Source organism: Narcine bancroftii, chromosome 3 (genome assembly GCF_036971445.1).
Source record: "Narcine bancroftii isolate sNarBan1 chromosome 3, sNarBan1.hap1, whole genome shotgun sequence".
Taxonomy (NCBI): domain Eukaryota; kingdom Metazoa; phylum Chordata; class Chondrichthyes; order Torpediniformes; family Narcinidae; genus Narcine; species Narcine bancroftii.
In genome coordinates, this window is record NC_091471.1 from 258,265,655 (window position 1) to 258,280,940 (window position 15,286).

General features: G+C 45.1%; 1 protein-coding gene across 9 annotated transcripts in view; it reads right to left on the reverse strand.

Annotated features, from left to right (window-relative positions):
- The window catches only part of LOC138758574 (GEM-interacting protein-like), a 197,261-nt gene that overhangs the window by 129,059 nt on the left and 52,916 nt on the right, over positions 1 to 15,286 (reverse strand). The window contains exon 2 of one of the 9 annotated variants that reach the window (XM_069927706.1): positions 13,668 to 13,726. The exons of the other annotated variants lie outside the window; for them this stretch is intronic. Coding sequence (XP_069783807.1) covers positions 13,668 to 13,726 — 59 coding nt within the window. The remainder of the gene's footprint in view (positions 1 to 13,667; positions 13,727 to 15,286) is intronic. 9 annotated transcript variants of the gene reach the window in all.

The window sequence follows — 15,286 nt, forward strand, 5'->3', positions numbered from 1 at the left end:
GCACACAAAAGCCCACTCAATTTAAAACACTTGAGAGTCCGGATTTTCAGGTAGTCTGGATTTCCTGCATCTGGATTTTTGTACTGTTACTGTAGAAAGATTATCTGTACCTAGCTACATTAAAATAAGCAAGCATCATTCCTGCCAGAGTGACTAATCTTGCAAATTGTCCCATTGGCCAGAAAAAGCTTGCGGACATCAACAGTTGTGAATAGAGCCAGTTCGACTTTTCTAATGTTGGTGGGATTGACCATCAGCAGTCACCAAACATCTTCCAGCAGCACGACTTGTTGATGCACACTTTTATTACCCAATGCGCTGTTATCCAATCTTGCTCTGTCCTTGACTTGTGCAGGGAAAACTTTAATCTCCGTGACTGAGAGAACTCTTATGAACAGAATCCAGGGCTGGGATGTAGTATGATTTCTGCAGCTACATTCCCTTTCCAACTGCACCATGAATCAGTACAGCATGTTTAATGCAGTTACATATTTCAAGCGATTTTTGGTTTGGCTCTGTGGTCAACAAGGGCAGAAGAGGCACCCGAAGGTTTGGACACAGGGGCTGAATTTCAGCGGGCAACGGGGTATGGAGATTTGGGTAAGAAACAGAGGGGTATGACCCTCAGACCACTAAAGACCGGGCCAATAGGAGCAAAATGATACAGTTGGCACCTCCCTCCCATTTCTTGTTTGCTTTATTTTGATTAGATTCTTTTCAGTAGCAACAATCCTGTTCTCTTTTAAAATCAGAATGAAATGAATCCTTTTAACTTAATTTCCTGTTAGCTTCCAGTCAGCGTCCACAACGCTGAAGGGGGTTCCTTTTCCATTCTTTCTATTGCCAGCACCAATCACACACACCCTGGCAGCTGTTGCCATCGAGACCACTGCTCGGTTCTTAGGGGAGCCTTAGTGAGGAAAGGACTGCCTGATCATTTGACTGTGGGGAGTTTGCATCCCGCCTCTGCAAACCTACATTCTTCCATTGGGAATCGCTTCTAAATGATCCAAGTTGATGACTATAAACCTTGGCACAAAGGTTAATTGTGGCAAGATAAGGAAAAAAAAATATTCTGGCTGAGATCAATTGGCCCAACCCAATTACCACAGAATCAAGGCCAGGTACAATCCGCTGACAAGGAGCTGTCAGAGCCCAATCGTCCTCACCCCCATCCCCCCCCCCCCCGCCGCTATTCATCGATGCAAAGACTTAGCAGCAGTGTACCAACTTTGAACTGTATTGATCTGGAACTGTGCCCTTGGGGTGGAACTCCTTACCGTACCCCGGTACGTTTTGAACAGTGGAAGGAGACCCTCATCCCATCCCACCAAAATGATTTGAGAGATGAGGGACTTCAGTTTGGAGTATCTGAAGCTCATCTCTGGATGATAAAGGAAAGTGTTGATGGAGTGTTGATGAGTGAGTCAGCAGGGAGGAAGCAGTTCTACTGGTGGAGAGGGTCGAGCACAGGGATTCTATCCTGGTATCAGGGAAAACTGCTGGCATCCTGTGTCATTTTCATTATCACTGTATAAAGACACATACAAACAGTTCAAAGGAGCCCCCAGTGCCAAATCCTATCTCTAACCTTAATGTGTTTCAGGAGCGGAGAAGACCTGAATTAGCAAAGCTATCAAAACAAATATCAATTCTCAAATGCATTTTTCTGAAGAGGTCAGTTTGGAAACAGCCCTGATGGTGTACTGAAAATCTATCCCAGACACTCAACTAATCTACACCCCTGGTACGCTTCAAACAGTGGGAAAACCTACACAGACACGGAGAGAACATACAAACGTCTCCCAGACAGCGTGGGATTCGAACCCTGGTCTTGATCACTGGCGCTGTAAAGGCGTTGCGCTAACTGCTACACCAACCGTGCTGCCAATTTTCTTTTTGCCAGATAAAATGGTTTTACTGTATCACTGTTGGCAGAAGTTTGGACCTTGCTTGTTTCTACATTTAAAATCTATGAATGGAATTCCTTAATAACAAGCGATCTCTGGGATAGAGGGAATATATAAAAGAAGAGACCTGATCCACTCAGAAGACCTACCTGGTGGGATGAAAGTCGGAGGACTTGCTACATTATTTGTTCTCTGGGGTCTCCTCAGGTTCAGGCCTGGCACAGGGAACTTGGAGAAGAAGGCCCCTCAGACCTGTCCTGCCACTCAAAATGGTCATGGTTGATCTATCCCAGGCCTCAACTCTTCCTGCGTTCCTTCTCCCTGATCTTCACTGTTTGGTCTCTCATACCAAACCTCGAAGACCTGAAGCACATGTTCAGGGTGTACAGACAAGCTGCAATGCACCTTTCCCTGCCACTAATCAAAGAAGATTCTATAGGCAAACAACACGCTCTGATATGCTAGCAGAGAGGACACTGCTGTGACAGTCAGAATCCAAAAGATATGGCATTGACAGCAATAACAGTTTGGTGCTTCCAAACACTGTACAGGACCATTATCACACAAAATTCAACACTAAGCCACATGGGAAGATATCTTGGCAGATAACTAAAAGTTTGGTCAAAATGAGAGCGACATCCTAACCTAGACAAAGAAATGACTGTCGAGAGAATAAAGCAAATTGAGAAATGAATTTGCAAAGTCCTTGATACTTGAAGCACGGCAAAGTGATTCTCTGTAGAGGTGGGTGGGAACGAGGGGGTGGAGTGTGGGGCAGTGGGGGGGGGGGGAAGAGTGTGCAGTTCGGATAATTAAGAGGCCAGAATTCAAATAACACATGTGGTTGGGAGGGTTATTGGGTTGGAGGTGATGACAGACAATGTTGGATGAAGTTTAAATTAACTCCAATTTCATTTATTTATTTCAGAGATACAGGATAGTAATAGGCCCTTCCAACCCATGAGCACATACCACCCAAATAACCCATGTGACCCCATACGTCTTTGGAACGTAGGAGGAGACCGGAGAATCCAGAGGAAACCCATGCAGGTCACAGGGAGAACAGACAGTGCTGGATTCGAACCTGGTGCTGTAACAGCATTGTGCTAATCGCAATGCAAAAGCCGCCCCCTACACCTAGATCAGCCATTCTTTACTTGGCTAAGGGCCCCTTAGGACTTGGCTCACAATTTATGAGCTCACTTCCATGTGAAGCAGTCAGGTTTAGTTGGTTTCTTCTGTACTTCTCTCCTACGGTCTACAAAAAAAATTACAAATATTTTACAACTTCAGTCTGTAGTCCCCCCTCCCTTAAATATGCTGTGAACCACTAGGTGGGAGCATATGGCTCCTGTTGAGAATGGCTGGTCTAGATTATCTCGATCACTGAGCATACAAGGGTTGTTAGGAGTGGAACATTGATCACTAAGTATCTTGCATTGATGAGGTACAAACGCTGGACAGGCAAGATGAGATATCTAGATCCTTGCATTATGTAGAACTTCTGATCCTTGCAGTTCACTGCTGGCAATCTAAAGGCTAATACTCTGCCCTCCCAACCAAATTACCAGCCAGTTTGTCCAACTCTGGGCTGTGAGGTAACTGGATTCTGCTCAAAAGGCAGCCTTATTGTCCCGAGTGGCAGTGTTATCACCAGTGTAGGAAAAGTGTAAAACTACAAATTGATGGGGAAATATAACAAAATGGCAGTTCACACAAGGCTGTGAGTGAATGTTAAACCTCAGTAAAAAATCCCTCTCCCAATGTGACATTTAGCTAACCAAATAATGAAAGTCCCAAGCTTGGAGGTTTCGTACTTAGTTCATGGGACATGGAAGGAGTAGCAACTAAGACTGGAAATGCCTTGCTGGGGAGGCTGAAACATTGGGGGAAGTTAAGAGAAAGACAATAGAGGGCTATGGGGTAGGAAGGGTTTAGTTTCTTTGGAAGGAATATATGAGTTGGCACAACATCGAGGGCTGAAGGGCCTGTACTGTGCTGCATTGTTCGATGTTCTATGTTTGTGCAACATTCTTGGCGAACAGCAAACAATGCCTCAGACGTTCAGAACATGTTCAGCTTTCATCACCCACATCTCTGGGCTCCAAAGAAAAATTCCAGATTGTTATTGACCCCTGGGGCCATGGGTGTACACAGGCTGCATAAATGTTGTGAACACACATATGGAGTGGGAACTAATCCTTTGTCTTTGGCCCTTTGATCATTGGATCACCAATACCTTCTCTGTCTCCTGCAGCCCCACACCCTGACCACCACAACTTTCTCCAGCCCCATATTCCAACCATTCATTCTGCCCTGATCTAATCACCATTGTCCTCCTTCCTGCATGGAACAAATAAAACCCATCACCTTCCGTCCCCATCCCACGGCTACCAATTCAGCCCTGTTTAGATCTGTGAGGTAGTAGAAAATGGTGATGGTTAGAGCAGCGCTGTTACAGTGCCAGCGATCGAGACCAGACCAGAGTTTGAATCGTGCCACTATCCGTAGAGTTTGTACACTCTCCACATGTCTGCGTGGATTTTCCACAGCTGCTTCGGTTTCCTCCAGTGTTTCAAAGACACATGGGGTTGGTAGGTTCATTAGTCACATGGGAGAAGTGGGCAGCACAGGCTCGAGGGCCAGAAGGGCCTATTACCCTGCTGTACGTCTAAATTAAAATTAGTTTAATGGAGTTTACTCGACCTCTCCATTGACCCAAAAATAAAAGGACTTCTCAAAACCCCATTTATTTTTCCCAAGATCTCGACAGATGAGCTACAAATTTTAACCAAATTTATTTTTAGACATACAGTATAGTAACAGGCTGCAGCAAAGTGGGACTCATTGGTAGGGTGTGGTGCTGATGGCTGGCCCTACCCATAGTTATAAGCTAATAAAAATATTTGTTCTCCCTCCAGTCGTGAGAGCTTTCATCTGCGCTACAATTTTTATCAGCTTATTCCCTAACGATGGAAGCGCTACTCAAGCCAGGTGTGCTACTGATTGTCCCCCGACACGACTGAGGAGTTCACATACTGGGTAGACTGCTTCCAGGCCTATCCAAACACGACCAGAGATGTCTTCCACACCGATGAACTCAGGAGGTCCACACTCGTTTCAAGGGTAGGAACGAAAGGGAATACAGTCATTGGGGACTGCTCTACGAATGACGCTGCTATCGAGGCGTTGAAGGCTTGGTACCTGAAGTTGTAGAACAAGGTCCTAGCGAGGCACTAACTCGCTGTTGGAATCTAGGGGTTAAAACACTCTACACCGCCAGCAGCCAGGAGCCAGGAGAGACTATCGATGACTACCTGCTGGATCTGTTGACGCTTGCTAAGAAGTGCAGGTACGAAGTGGGTACGGACCACGATCGTGAGGAAGAACAAACCCAGGACACTCTAGTCGTGGGGGTCTGCTCGAGGTACATGAGGCAGCGACTGAGTCAGGTAAAAAGGGCCTGACTAGCCTGTTCATTGCAACAGGCCAAGCTCGAAAACAACAATCAAAGCCCGCGAGCTCACTCACTCAGGTGAGCCCTTCCAAGGACCAGCTGCTCCCAATACCCCAGCCCTAACAGCTGCCACTTCCCATGCTAGGGAGTGTTTTCTCTGTGGCAAGGGCCAGCACACCCAATCTCATTGCCGGCAAAAGACTCAGTGTGCTCCAGCTATGGAAAGAAAGGGCCTTGGGTGAGGGTTTGCTTGCGGGGAGTCTGCGACCTACACCACTCCCGGATCTGATTCCAGCCCCAAGCCATCTGCCCTGAATTCACCCGAAGCCACTTACTGTGTGTCACGCTGACGGAGGGTGGCAGTGAGGAAATGGCGCGAAAAGGCTCAGCAGCCATCTTGCCGTGACCCAAATTCAAACTCAGCACTGTCATCGTCAGAGGAAGAAGGGCAGCCATCTCGCCGTGCCATGAGGTCGACTCCATCTTACCCACTAAGGGAAACCCAGGATAGTGAGGGCCAATGGAATGAGAAGCCTGGAGTCTCTGGGGGCCTAGCCTCGACGGTCCTAGATCAAGACAGACCTCACCAGCTTAGCACCTACATTGTGACATAGTGAATTCCACTAAATGCCTAATCGACATTGGCTCTACTGAAAGCTTCAAGAGACTTTGCAAAAATACAACCTGAAGATGTATCCTTCTAATTACCACATATTTGTCACGTCTCATTCACATTCTACACATGTTCAACACAACGACATTGTATAGTACACTGCTGTTTGAATTCTGTAAATTTCATTTGTATATATTTGTTGAACTGTGTGCTCCAGTGTTGTTGGGTCTGGACTTCTTGTGTCATCTTAAAAAGCATGTTCATGGAGTATTCTGGTCCCCTCCCCCCTGTAACTGTTCGGAACGGAGGGGCCCTAAAATCAGAACCCACATACAGCCTCTCCACACTGAATATTGACACCCCCCCCCCCCCACCCCCACTTCTTCTCTTCCAAATCTGTCCTCAGACTGCAAACCCATTGCTAACAAGAGCAGGAGGTACAGGGCAGCAGACCGAGATTTTACAAAATCTGAGACATACATCTGCTCGATGAAGTCATCATTGAACCTAGCACCAGCCCTTGGAGAGCGCAAGTGGTAGTGATAAAGGGGGAAAACAAGTCCAGGCTAGTAATTGACTATAGACAAACTATTAATCGGTACACACTCCTGGATGCATACCCCCTCCCTTGAATTTTGGACATGCTGAATTATCTTGCACAGTATTGGGTCTATTTGACCATCGACCTGAAAGCTGTCTATCACCAGCTGAAATTTATTCCGAGGACTTGTCATACATGGCATTTGAGGCTAACGGTCATCTCTATCAATTCCAGTGAGTCCCTTTCGGTATTACTAATGAGGTTTCTCACTTCCAGAAGCAGATGGACAGAATGGTGGACAAGTATGGGTTGAAGGCTACCTTCCCCTATCTCAATAATGTCTGTGGCCACACCTTGGAAAACCAAGACACCAACCTCCAGAGTTTCCTCCATGCGGCGAAAGCCCTGAACCTCACTTATGACTCGAGCAAGTGTGTGTTCAGAACTAAACGTCTGGCTATCATTGGTACGTGGTGGAGAATGGCATATTTGGGCCCAATCCCGATAGGATGCACCCCGTGTTGAACCTCCCCATTCCCGGGACCACAAAGGCTTTGAGGAGATGCCTGGGATTTTTCTCATATTACCCCCAGTGGATCCCTCAATAAGCTGATAAAGTTCACTCTCTCTCTCATAAACCCTCTCAGCTGAAATTCAAATGGCTTTTAACTACCTCCGGAACCACATTGTGAAGGCCGGCATGCACGTGGTGGACAAGAATGTACCTTTCTAATGACCCTCAGATGTCTTGTCCAGGGGAAGCTGTGCCTCTGCACACACCGGCCAACTGCAGTCTCTGCATAATGAGCTCTACCATCCAGGGGTCACCCGCATGGCTCATTTTGTCAAGGCGCACAATCTGCCCTACTCCATGGAAGACGTCAGGTTTTTCCAGGTGTGCAAGCTGTACTTCTACTGCCCCATAAAGGCGCACCTGATCAAGTCATCCAGGCCCTTCGAATGGCTCAGTGTCAATTTTAAGGGACGTCTGCCCTCCACAAACGGGAGCACCTTCTTCCTCTCAGTCATTAAGTACTCCTGGTTCCCGTTTGCCATTCCATGCCCAGACAGACCCACTTTATCAGTTATGAAGGCCCTAGACTTCATTTTCACTCTGTTTGGGTATCCCAGCTATATTCATAGTGATCGAGGCTTACCCTTTATGAGAGAAGGCCACATCAGTACCTGCTGGTGAGTGGTATCGCATCCAGCAGGACTACTAGCTACAACCTCCAGGGGAACGGGCAGGTTGAAAAGGAGAACACCAAGGTCTGGAAGGCTGTCAAACTGTCCCTGAAGTCAAAAGGCCTTCCAGACACATACTGGCAGGAACTCCTCCCTATGGCACTCCATTCCATCTGGATGCTACTATGTACCGTAACCAAAGCGACTCCTCACAAGCTCCTATTCACTTTCAAAAGAAGGTCAGCACTGGGAACCCAGTCTGGCTCACCACTCCTAGTCCAGTCCTTCTTAAGAAGCACATGAGAAGAAAGAAGACCGACCCCAGTGGAAAGGGTGAAAATGATCCATGCCAACCTCATGTATGCTGATGTGTAGAATCCGGTTGGCAGGGAGGACACCATCTCCATTAGGGACCTGCACCCACCGGAACAGAGGGTTCATTGCCTCAGGTGCTCTGCGAGCCACGGAGCTCATTCTTGCCACCACCCTTCCCACCCCCCCCCCCAGTCAGGGCCAGGGGATCCAGTTCAGGGGGAAAGTGCACCCTGCTCCACCATTGAGCCGGAGACCCAGCCAGCATCTCCACCCTCACAAGGGGAGCAGGAGACCCAAGGAGTCCAAGGCCCCCCAGTGCTAAGGAACTCCACCAGGATCTCCAGACTCCTGGACCACTTATATCTGTAAATTTGTAAATAACTGTATAATTTTTTAACCATTTGTTTCTGAACCCATGTTCTCTGTCTTCATTCACAGACCCTAAATTCTTCAGGAAAGGGTGAATGCAGTGAACTGGGATTCACTGGTAGGGTGTTGTGCTAATGGCTGGCCCCACCCCCATCTACCCATATATAACCCTGGTTTCCCACCTAAACCTTCTGAAGATGACTGTGAGACCCTAACCATCGTTATAAGCTAATAAAAGTTGAGAGAGCATTTATTCACACTACATAGTCCCATCAGCCCACAAGTCCATGCTGCCCAATTATACCCAATTAACCTAAAACGTTTTGAAGGGTGGGAGGAAACTGAAGGGTGGGAGGAAACTGGAGCACTTGGAGGAACCCACACAGACATGGGGAGAACACACAAACACCTTACAGATAGAGCTGGATTCAAACCCCCATCGCTGACCCTGTAACAGTTTTGCACTAACCGCTATTTCAACCATGCTGTCCCACAGTTTCCTCGTTTCTTCTGTTCAAAATGACCCACAATGGCTGCAGAGTTCCACACGGGTGGGAGAAGTGCCCGAATCATTGATCCAGATGCAGGAATATAACAGTTGGGAAAATTACATTCAGGAAACCAAGGCAATCTGGTATTTGATATAAATTGTCATTCTTAATGCTGACCATGAATCTACAGGATTATCAAAACATATCTGGTTACCAATGTCTTTCAAAGAAAATGATCTGCCATCCTGGTCAGGTTTTTATTTGACTTAGTCCCAATGTGTTTAGCTACTTCCTCAATTAAAGGAGGTGATGGAATCAGACAAGAATGTTTGTACTACTGACAATATCAGACTAATTTGGAATTCTGTTCTCCTGCTGAAACATCTGAGTGAAGATTCAGTCACCTTCACTGTAGTCCAGGACTAACCCAGCTCCAGTCTACACAGAACATGGAACAGTACAGCTCATGAACAGACCCTTCAAACCCCCCCCCCCCCCACAACCAGGATACCAAATTAAACTGACCTTATCTGCTCAGCATCTCTCCCATTCATGGCCCTGTCTACAAATGTCACTGCTGTATTTGCTTCCACCACCTACACAGCAGCATGTCCAAGGCACCCACCACTCCCTTTGTTGTGGTAGAGAAGCTTGTGTGGTCCTGAGATCCATGCTGTCTGGAGCTATGCTCCTGGTGGGGCCACCCATGGCAGAAGTCCCTGACAAAGAACAATCCAACCAAGTCCTCTATGGTGGAAGAGGCGAACAAAGTTACTTTGAACTCGATGACTGTGAAGGCGGACGAAGGCTGCAAAAAATCCATCAGCTCCAACCGTTGTGGTTTCTAGACCATTGGGATTAGTTGGTTGATTTGTGAAGTATTGTGCACTTCTTGGAGTGCATCATCCAGTAAACATTAAACAAATACACGGACAGGCGTCTTCGCTCTGTGGATCAACAGAACAAAGGCCATCATCCTCGACCATGAGGGAGACCCACGACTGACTGGGCAATAGTCATTGAAGAAGCTCCCTCCGCTCTTCTTGGGCACCAAGATGATTGATGCCCTTTGAAGCAGGTAGGAACAAGGAGACAGAACACCCCAGGTGAGGGTTCACCAGTTATTTGTGCAATGGCTGTTATTTTTACTCTTTTAAATGCCCCTACAGAAAACAATCAAATGCACCATCAGCCCTTTTGATTGCTGAATACAGTTAATTTTCAGTGTAGTGAAGTGAAAACACAAAATGCTGGAGAAGTTCAGCAGGTCAAACAGGGTCCTCTATGTAGCGAAGGGAAAGATACAGAACTGATATTCTGGGCTTGAGCCCTTCATCAAAATATGAGAAAATACCGCAGGTGTCTGAGGGGTAGGAGGGGGAGGGGGGAGTGGCAAAGGCAGAAGATGATAGGTGGAGAAAGGAGAAGGGGACAGCAGCAATGAGGGGGAGGGGGAGATGGCTGGGCTGCGTGGGTGAAAGAACTGGAAGGCAGGAAAAGGGGGGAGGGGGAAGAAAAGGCGAGCAAGTTTAACCTCCTGTCCTTTCACCCACGCAGCCCAGCCACCTCCCCCCCCCCCTCTGCTGCTGTCCCCTCTCGCCTTTCTCCACCTATCATCTCCTGACTTGCCAACCCCCTCCGCCCCATCACCACTTTTGTTCAGACACCTGCTGGATTTTTCTCATACTTTGATGAAGGGCTCAAGCCTGAAACATCGGTTTTGTATCTTTACTTTTGCTACAATAAAGGTCATAACTGAGCTTCTCCAGCACCGTGTGTTTCTACTTCAACCACGAGGTCTACAGATTTTTGTGGTTGACTTCAGTGCAGTGAATGTCGAGCCAGGTTCTGTTTGGAACAGCAACCCCTTTCTGTCTTCCACTATTTAAAACCCACACTGCTTCACTTTTTAAAAATTATTTTTTAAATTTATTCTTTATTTTTCTATCAGTTGATGACTTTACAATATTTCCACATTCACCCATCCTGCCAGTATCATCTTGAAGTTAGAATCATCAAATTCCAAAATGCCCAGCTTATCTTTGACCAGGAAGCCTATCTATGCTCATCTCATTTACTCAATATTAGATCCACATCCCTTTGCACTCATTATCCTGAATTCAAGAAAGTCGCAAACATTTTTTTTTTTTTTTTTTTGGATGAAAATAAATAAATAAATGTGTCAATAAAAGTTTAAAATTGTAAACTTAAATGTTCTCTGAAGTAACATGTAAACCTTTGGTGAAGATGGGAGTACATATTCAGCCAGCGGAGAGACTTTGTCGGGCTTTGCTGTTTGAATAAAGTTGTGTTTGAATAAAATGGAGTCTCCCAGGATGAAGAGCTGGGGTTGATGCCATTCGCCATTGGGGTGACTCTCTTAAAGTATCTCCTGCTTAGTAAAATTCACCCCGATCAGAGGCTTTATCTGTAAACTTGAGGGAAGGGGTTAATTAGGATGTTATTGTTTGTCTTTCGGGCGGCTCAGTGGAGGGGGAGGAACCTGCCAATGCGGCAACAGTTAAATGTTTTCAAAGAATGTGACTGAAAATAAAGTAAAATGATTTAAGGTTTATATATTCATGCAAGTGAAGTTTGTTCAGAATCAGTACAGTATAGAATTTTTGTCATTCATAATGTGTATTAGTTAGGCATTGTAAGAGTAAGTCTTAAGCAACCAGTAAACTCGTTTATCTAGCATCGACCAATCCCTCTAGGTGCCGTATACCAGGGGCTCTACTGTACCTGTCCAAATGTCATTTTCATGTTGTAACTGTATCTGTTTCCACTAGGCCCTCTGATAACTCGATCCAGACAAATCTGTGATCACCTTTCCCCATTTGAAGCCTGCGCCCTTTAGTTCTTAACCCTGCAAAAAGGACTACCCATCATAACTTGATTAACCTCAATAAAAAAAACACCTGTTCAATTGAGAATAAACCCACCGTGTCCAATCTTACAACTACAGCTCTCCATTCCTGGTGAATCTCTTCTGCACTCTCTTCACACCCTTCCTGTAGAGGTGACCAGAACTGTACTCAGTGCTGAGTGCAGTTTAACCAAATGTTTTGTACAGGTGCCACACAACATCCTGCCTCGACCTATGAAGGCAAGCATCCCAATGCTTGGATATGCTATCTTATCCACCTGTGCCATCCCTTTCAGAATGCTCTGGACTTGCACCTCAATGTCCCACTAAGATCCATGACATTTGTGACCTACTAGAATTTAACACCCAAATTGCTAAACCTCACACTTGTCTGGGTTGAATCCCACTAACCCCCAATTTGCCTGCTGATCTGTGCCCTAATGTAACTTTCTCTATTGATAGCTCACAAATTTTCATGCTATCTGTAAACATGCTAATCAGATCATCTACGTCTCATCCAAGTCATTTCTATACATATTACCAACATCAAAAGTCCCAGCGCCAATCTTTGTAGAACATTATGAGATAGATTTCCAGTCAAAACATCAACTCAGCACTACTTATCACCAAGCTAATTTTGGATCCAATGTGCCAGCCTACTCTCTTGATCTGCCTATCACATGGGACTTGGTCAAAAACCTTCCAGAGGTCTAGGTAAACCATGCTTCATCAATTTTCTTTGCACTGTTCTCAACTCACTGCCACCCAGCTTGTTATCAGCAAACTTACACATTCAACATTTGATCCCCTGATCAAATCACTGATAATACTGGACAATTAATAATTTGCTTCTTGAACACTTTTTGGGTGTATTCTATAGAATGCTGATCACAAAAATCGCCTTAAAATTTTCCTATCGCGTACAGTTTTTCATATTTTAAGTCAATTTGAAGCAGACATGAAGTTCAACATGTCATTGAAAATTCATTTTTTGCATTCGCACTTGGACTTTTTCCCTGCTGATCTTGATGCCGTCAGAGACGAACATGGTGAAAGGTTTCACCAGGACATTATGACCATAGAGAAGTGGTATCAGGGCCATTGAATCCATCAATGCTGGCCAACTATTGTTGGTCACTGACAAGAGAGGCATCAGATGCTGAGTACAAATGAAAATTGGAGGCAAAACATTTTTAGGTGAATTGAAGAATCAATTATGCGATTAAGCATGCTAAATTCAGTAAAGGGCAATTTAATGTTTCTCCAACTTCCTACATGACACAGCAAATATGAAATGATCTTTGTGTTCAGCTTGAAGTGATCTGTCATCATCCCCAATTTCTTTTCAGGAAACAAACCTTTTGAAAAAAATTGTTGTCTAGTGTTATTGATGGAGATCAGCACAATCCCCCCCTAATGATCTCTTTACTCTCAACCTTTGGCAACGTGTTACTCAAAATAATCGTGCTCCAAACAAACTCATCAATCTCTTCCAAAGGTCTGAGTACAGTGGTTCTCCCTCATCTGTGCTACTTGCTCCAGGCACAGAAAACTTGTCAAGCTCAATTTCCCTTTCATGACTTTCACTCTGACTCTGCCCTGTCCTGGAGTTGCTTTGTAATTTTAATTTTTACTCTTGCTGACATTAGTCCAACTGATCCACAGATCAGCATTTTCCTTAAAAATTTTCCCACTTGTTCCCCTTCTGTACTAGCTTTACTTTTGCCAACTTCAAATCTGCAGAACCATTCTAGAACTGAAGTTTCAAGGATGACAATTGGTGTGTCTATAATCTCCACAGCCACCTCTTACAAACAAACCTTGGGATGCAGGTTATTGGGAACTGGGGATTCATCAGCTTTCACTCCATTAAATTGCTTCAGCCTTGTTTGTCTGGCTGAAAGGAGTTTCTCTCACCTCCTCGATATCTCTCGACTTTCTGCACTCCACTATTTTCCAGACACTTTACATCTTCCCTGAAGGCAGAGACAAAATATTTGCAAAATATTTGCCATTTCCTCATTCCCCAATACAATACCTCCTGCCTCACTCGGTGAAGGAGCCACATTAACCTTGCAAATCTTTTCCTCTTTACACATCTACAACTTGTTCTTATTTTTTGTTTTTACAAGATTCTACTCTCCCTTTCCCCATTACACCTTGGTCCTCTGATGCCTCATTCTAGAAACTTCCTCTCCTGAATTTTTCTTCTCTGATGTAAACCGTTTTTTAAAATCTAATAATTTAACATATTGTGATTCATGTTTGGACCGTTTCCCTCATAGGGCCTTGTGTCTTTAAAAAAACATACTTGTTTTAAAAATAAATATGAAAATTAATAACAACCTCAGAGCACCCGCTTCCTTCCATCAATGTAACTTCCTGCTGTCACAATTTTTCCATCACGTCTCTGAACCGTTGCCATTATGCTAACCCAGTGTTTTCTGTTCAAGCTTGGATATTGAGGCCATCACAGTTTTTAAAAAAAATCAGAAAACACTCTGTGCAGAGAGAAACATAGTTAATTGTTCAAGTCCAAGACTCATTGCTGGAATCAATGAACTTGAAATTCCAAATGATCCTCTCCTCACAAATGCTGACCAACCTGTTGAGTGTTTCCAGCACTTCTGTTTTGATCTCAGGTTTCCGGTGTCTGCACTTTCTTGATATTCATTTGCCATAACTTAGTTATGTAGGTGCAGCAGGAAAGCAGATCACCCACGTACAAAAACCAGATCGTTAACTGACTTTGGATGACAGAATGCTTGTCTATGTAAATAAACTCCTTCAGCTCGGATCTCTCACACTTCCTCAGAATTGCTTTGCTTGGGGAAATTTTGCAGGATGTTTCTGCATGAGTGGGTTGTTCTGCTCCAATGTGGCTGACTCGCCTCGACCCATCGTCAGACCTGGGGAACTGAAGGCTACTCCACCTCACCACTAACCAAGTTTCTAACAGCAGGAGTCCCAGAAGCCCCCATGGTGGACACCTGAAATAGTCATCCAACATAAAGGGAACACTTTGTGGGTTGATCTAGAGGGTCCCAGTGGCAAGGCTGTAACCCACCCTCTGTTGGCAACTTCAAACCTTCTCACTTCCAAGTTCTGACGAAGGGCCTTCGTTCTGCTTCTCCCTTCATAGCTGCTGCCTGTCCTGCTGAGTATTCCTAGCATTTTCTGTTTCAATGGTAAGGCTTTTCCTTGTTGAAAGCACTTAGAAACAAAACAAATCCAACCGAAACTTGTATTTTTAAAGCCTTATACATGGTAAAAACATTTTCAGATTATCATGGACGTGGGCCCTTCGACCCAACGTCCCTGACAACCAATTTGCCTGCATTTAGACCATATCCCTCCAAACCAATCCGTGTATCTGGCTCAATCTCTTAAAAGCTTTATAAGACTTCTGCCTTGAAGACTTCCTTTGGCAGCTCCTTCCACACACACACACAATCCCATGTAAAGTATGTTCCCTCCAGGCCCCTTTTCAATCTTTCTCCATTGGGATCAGACAAAACAAACCATGCAGGAAGATA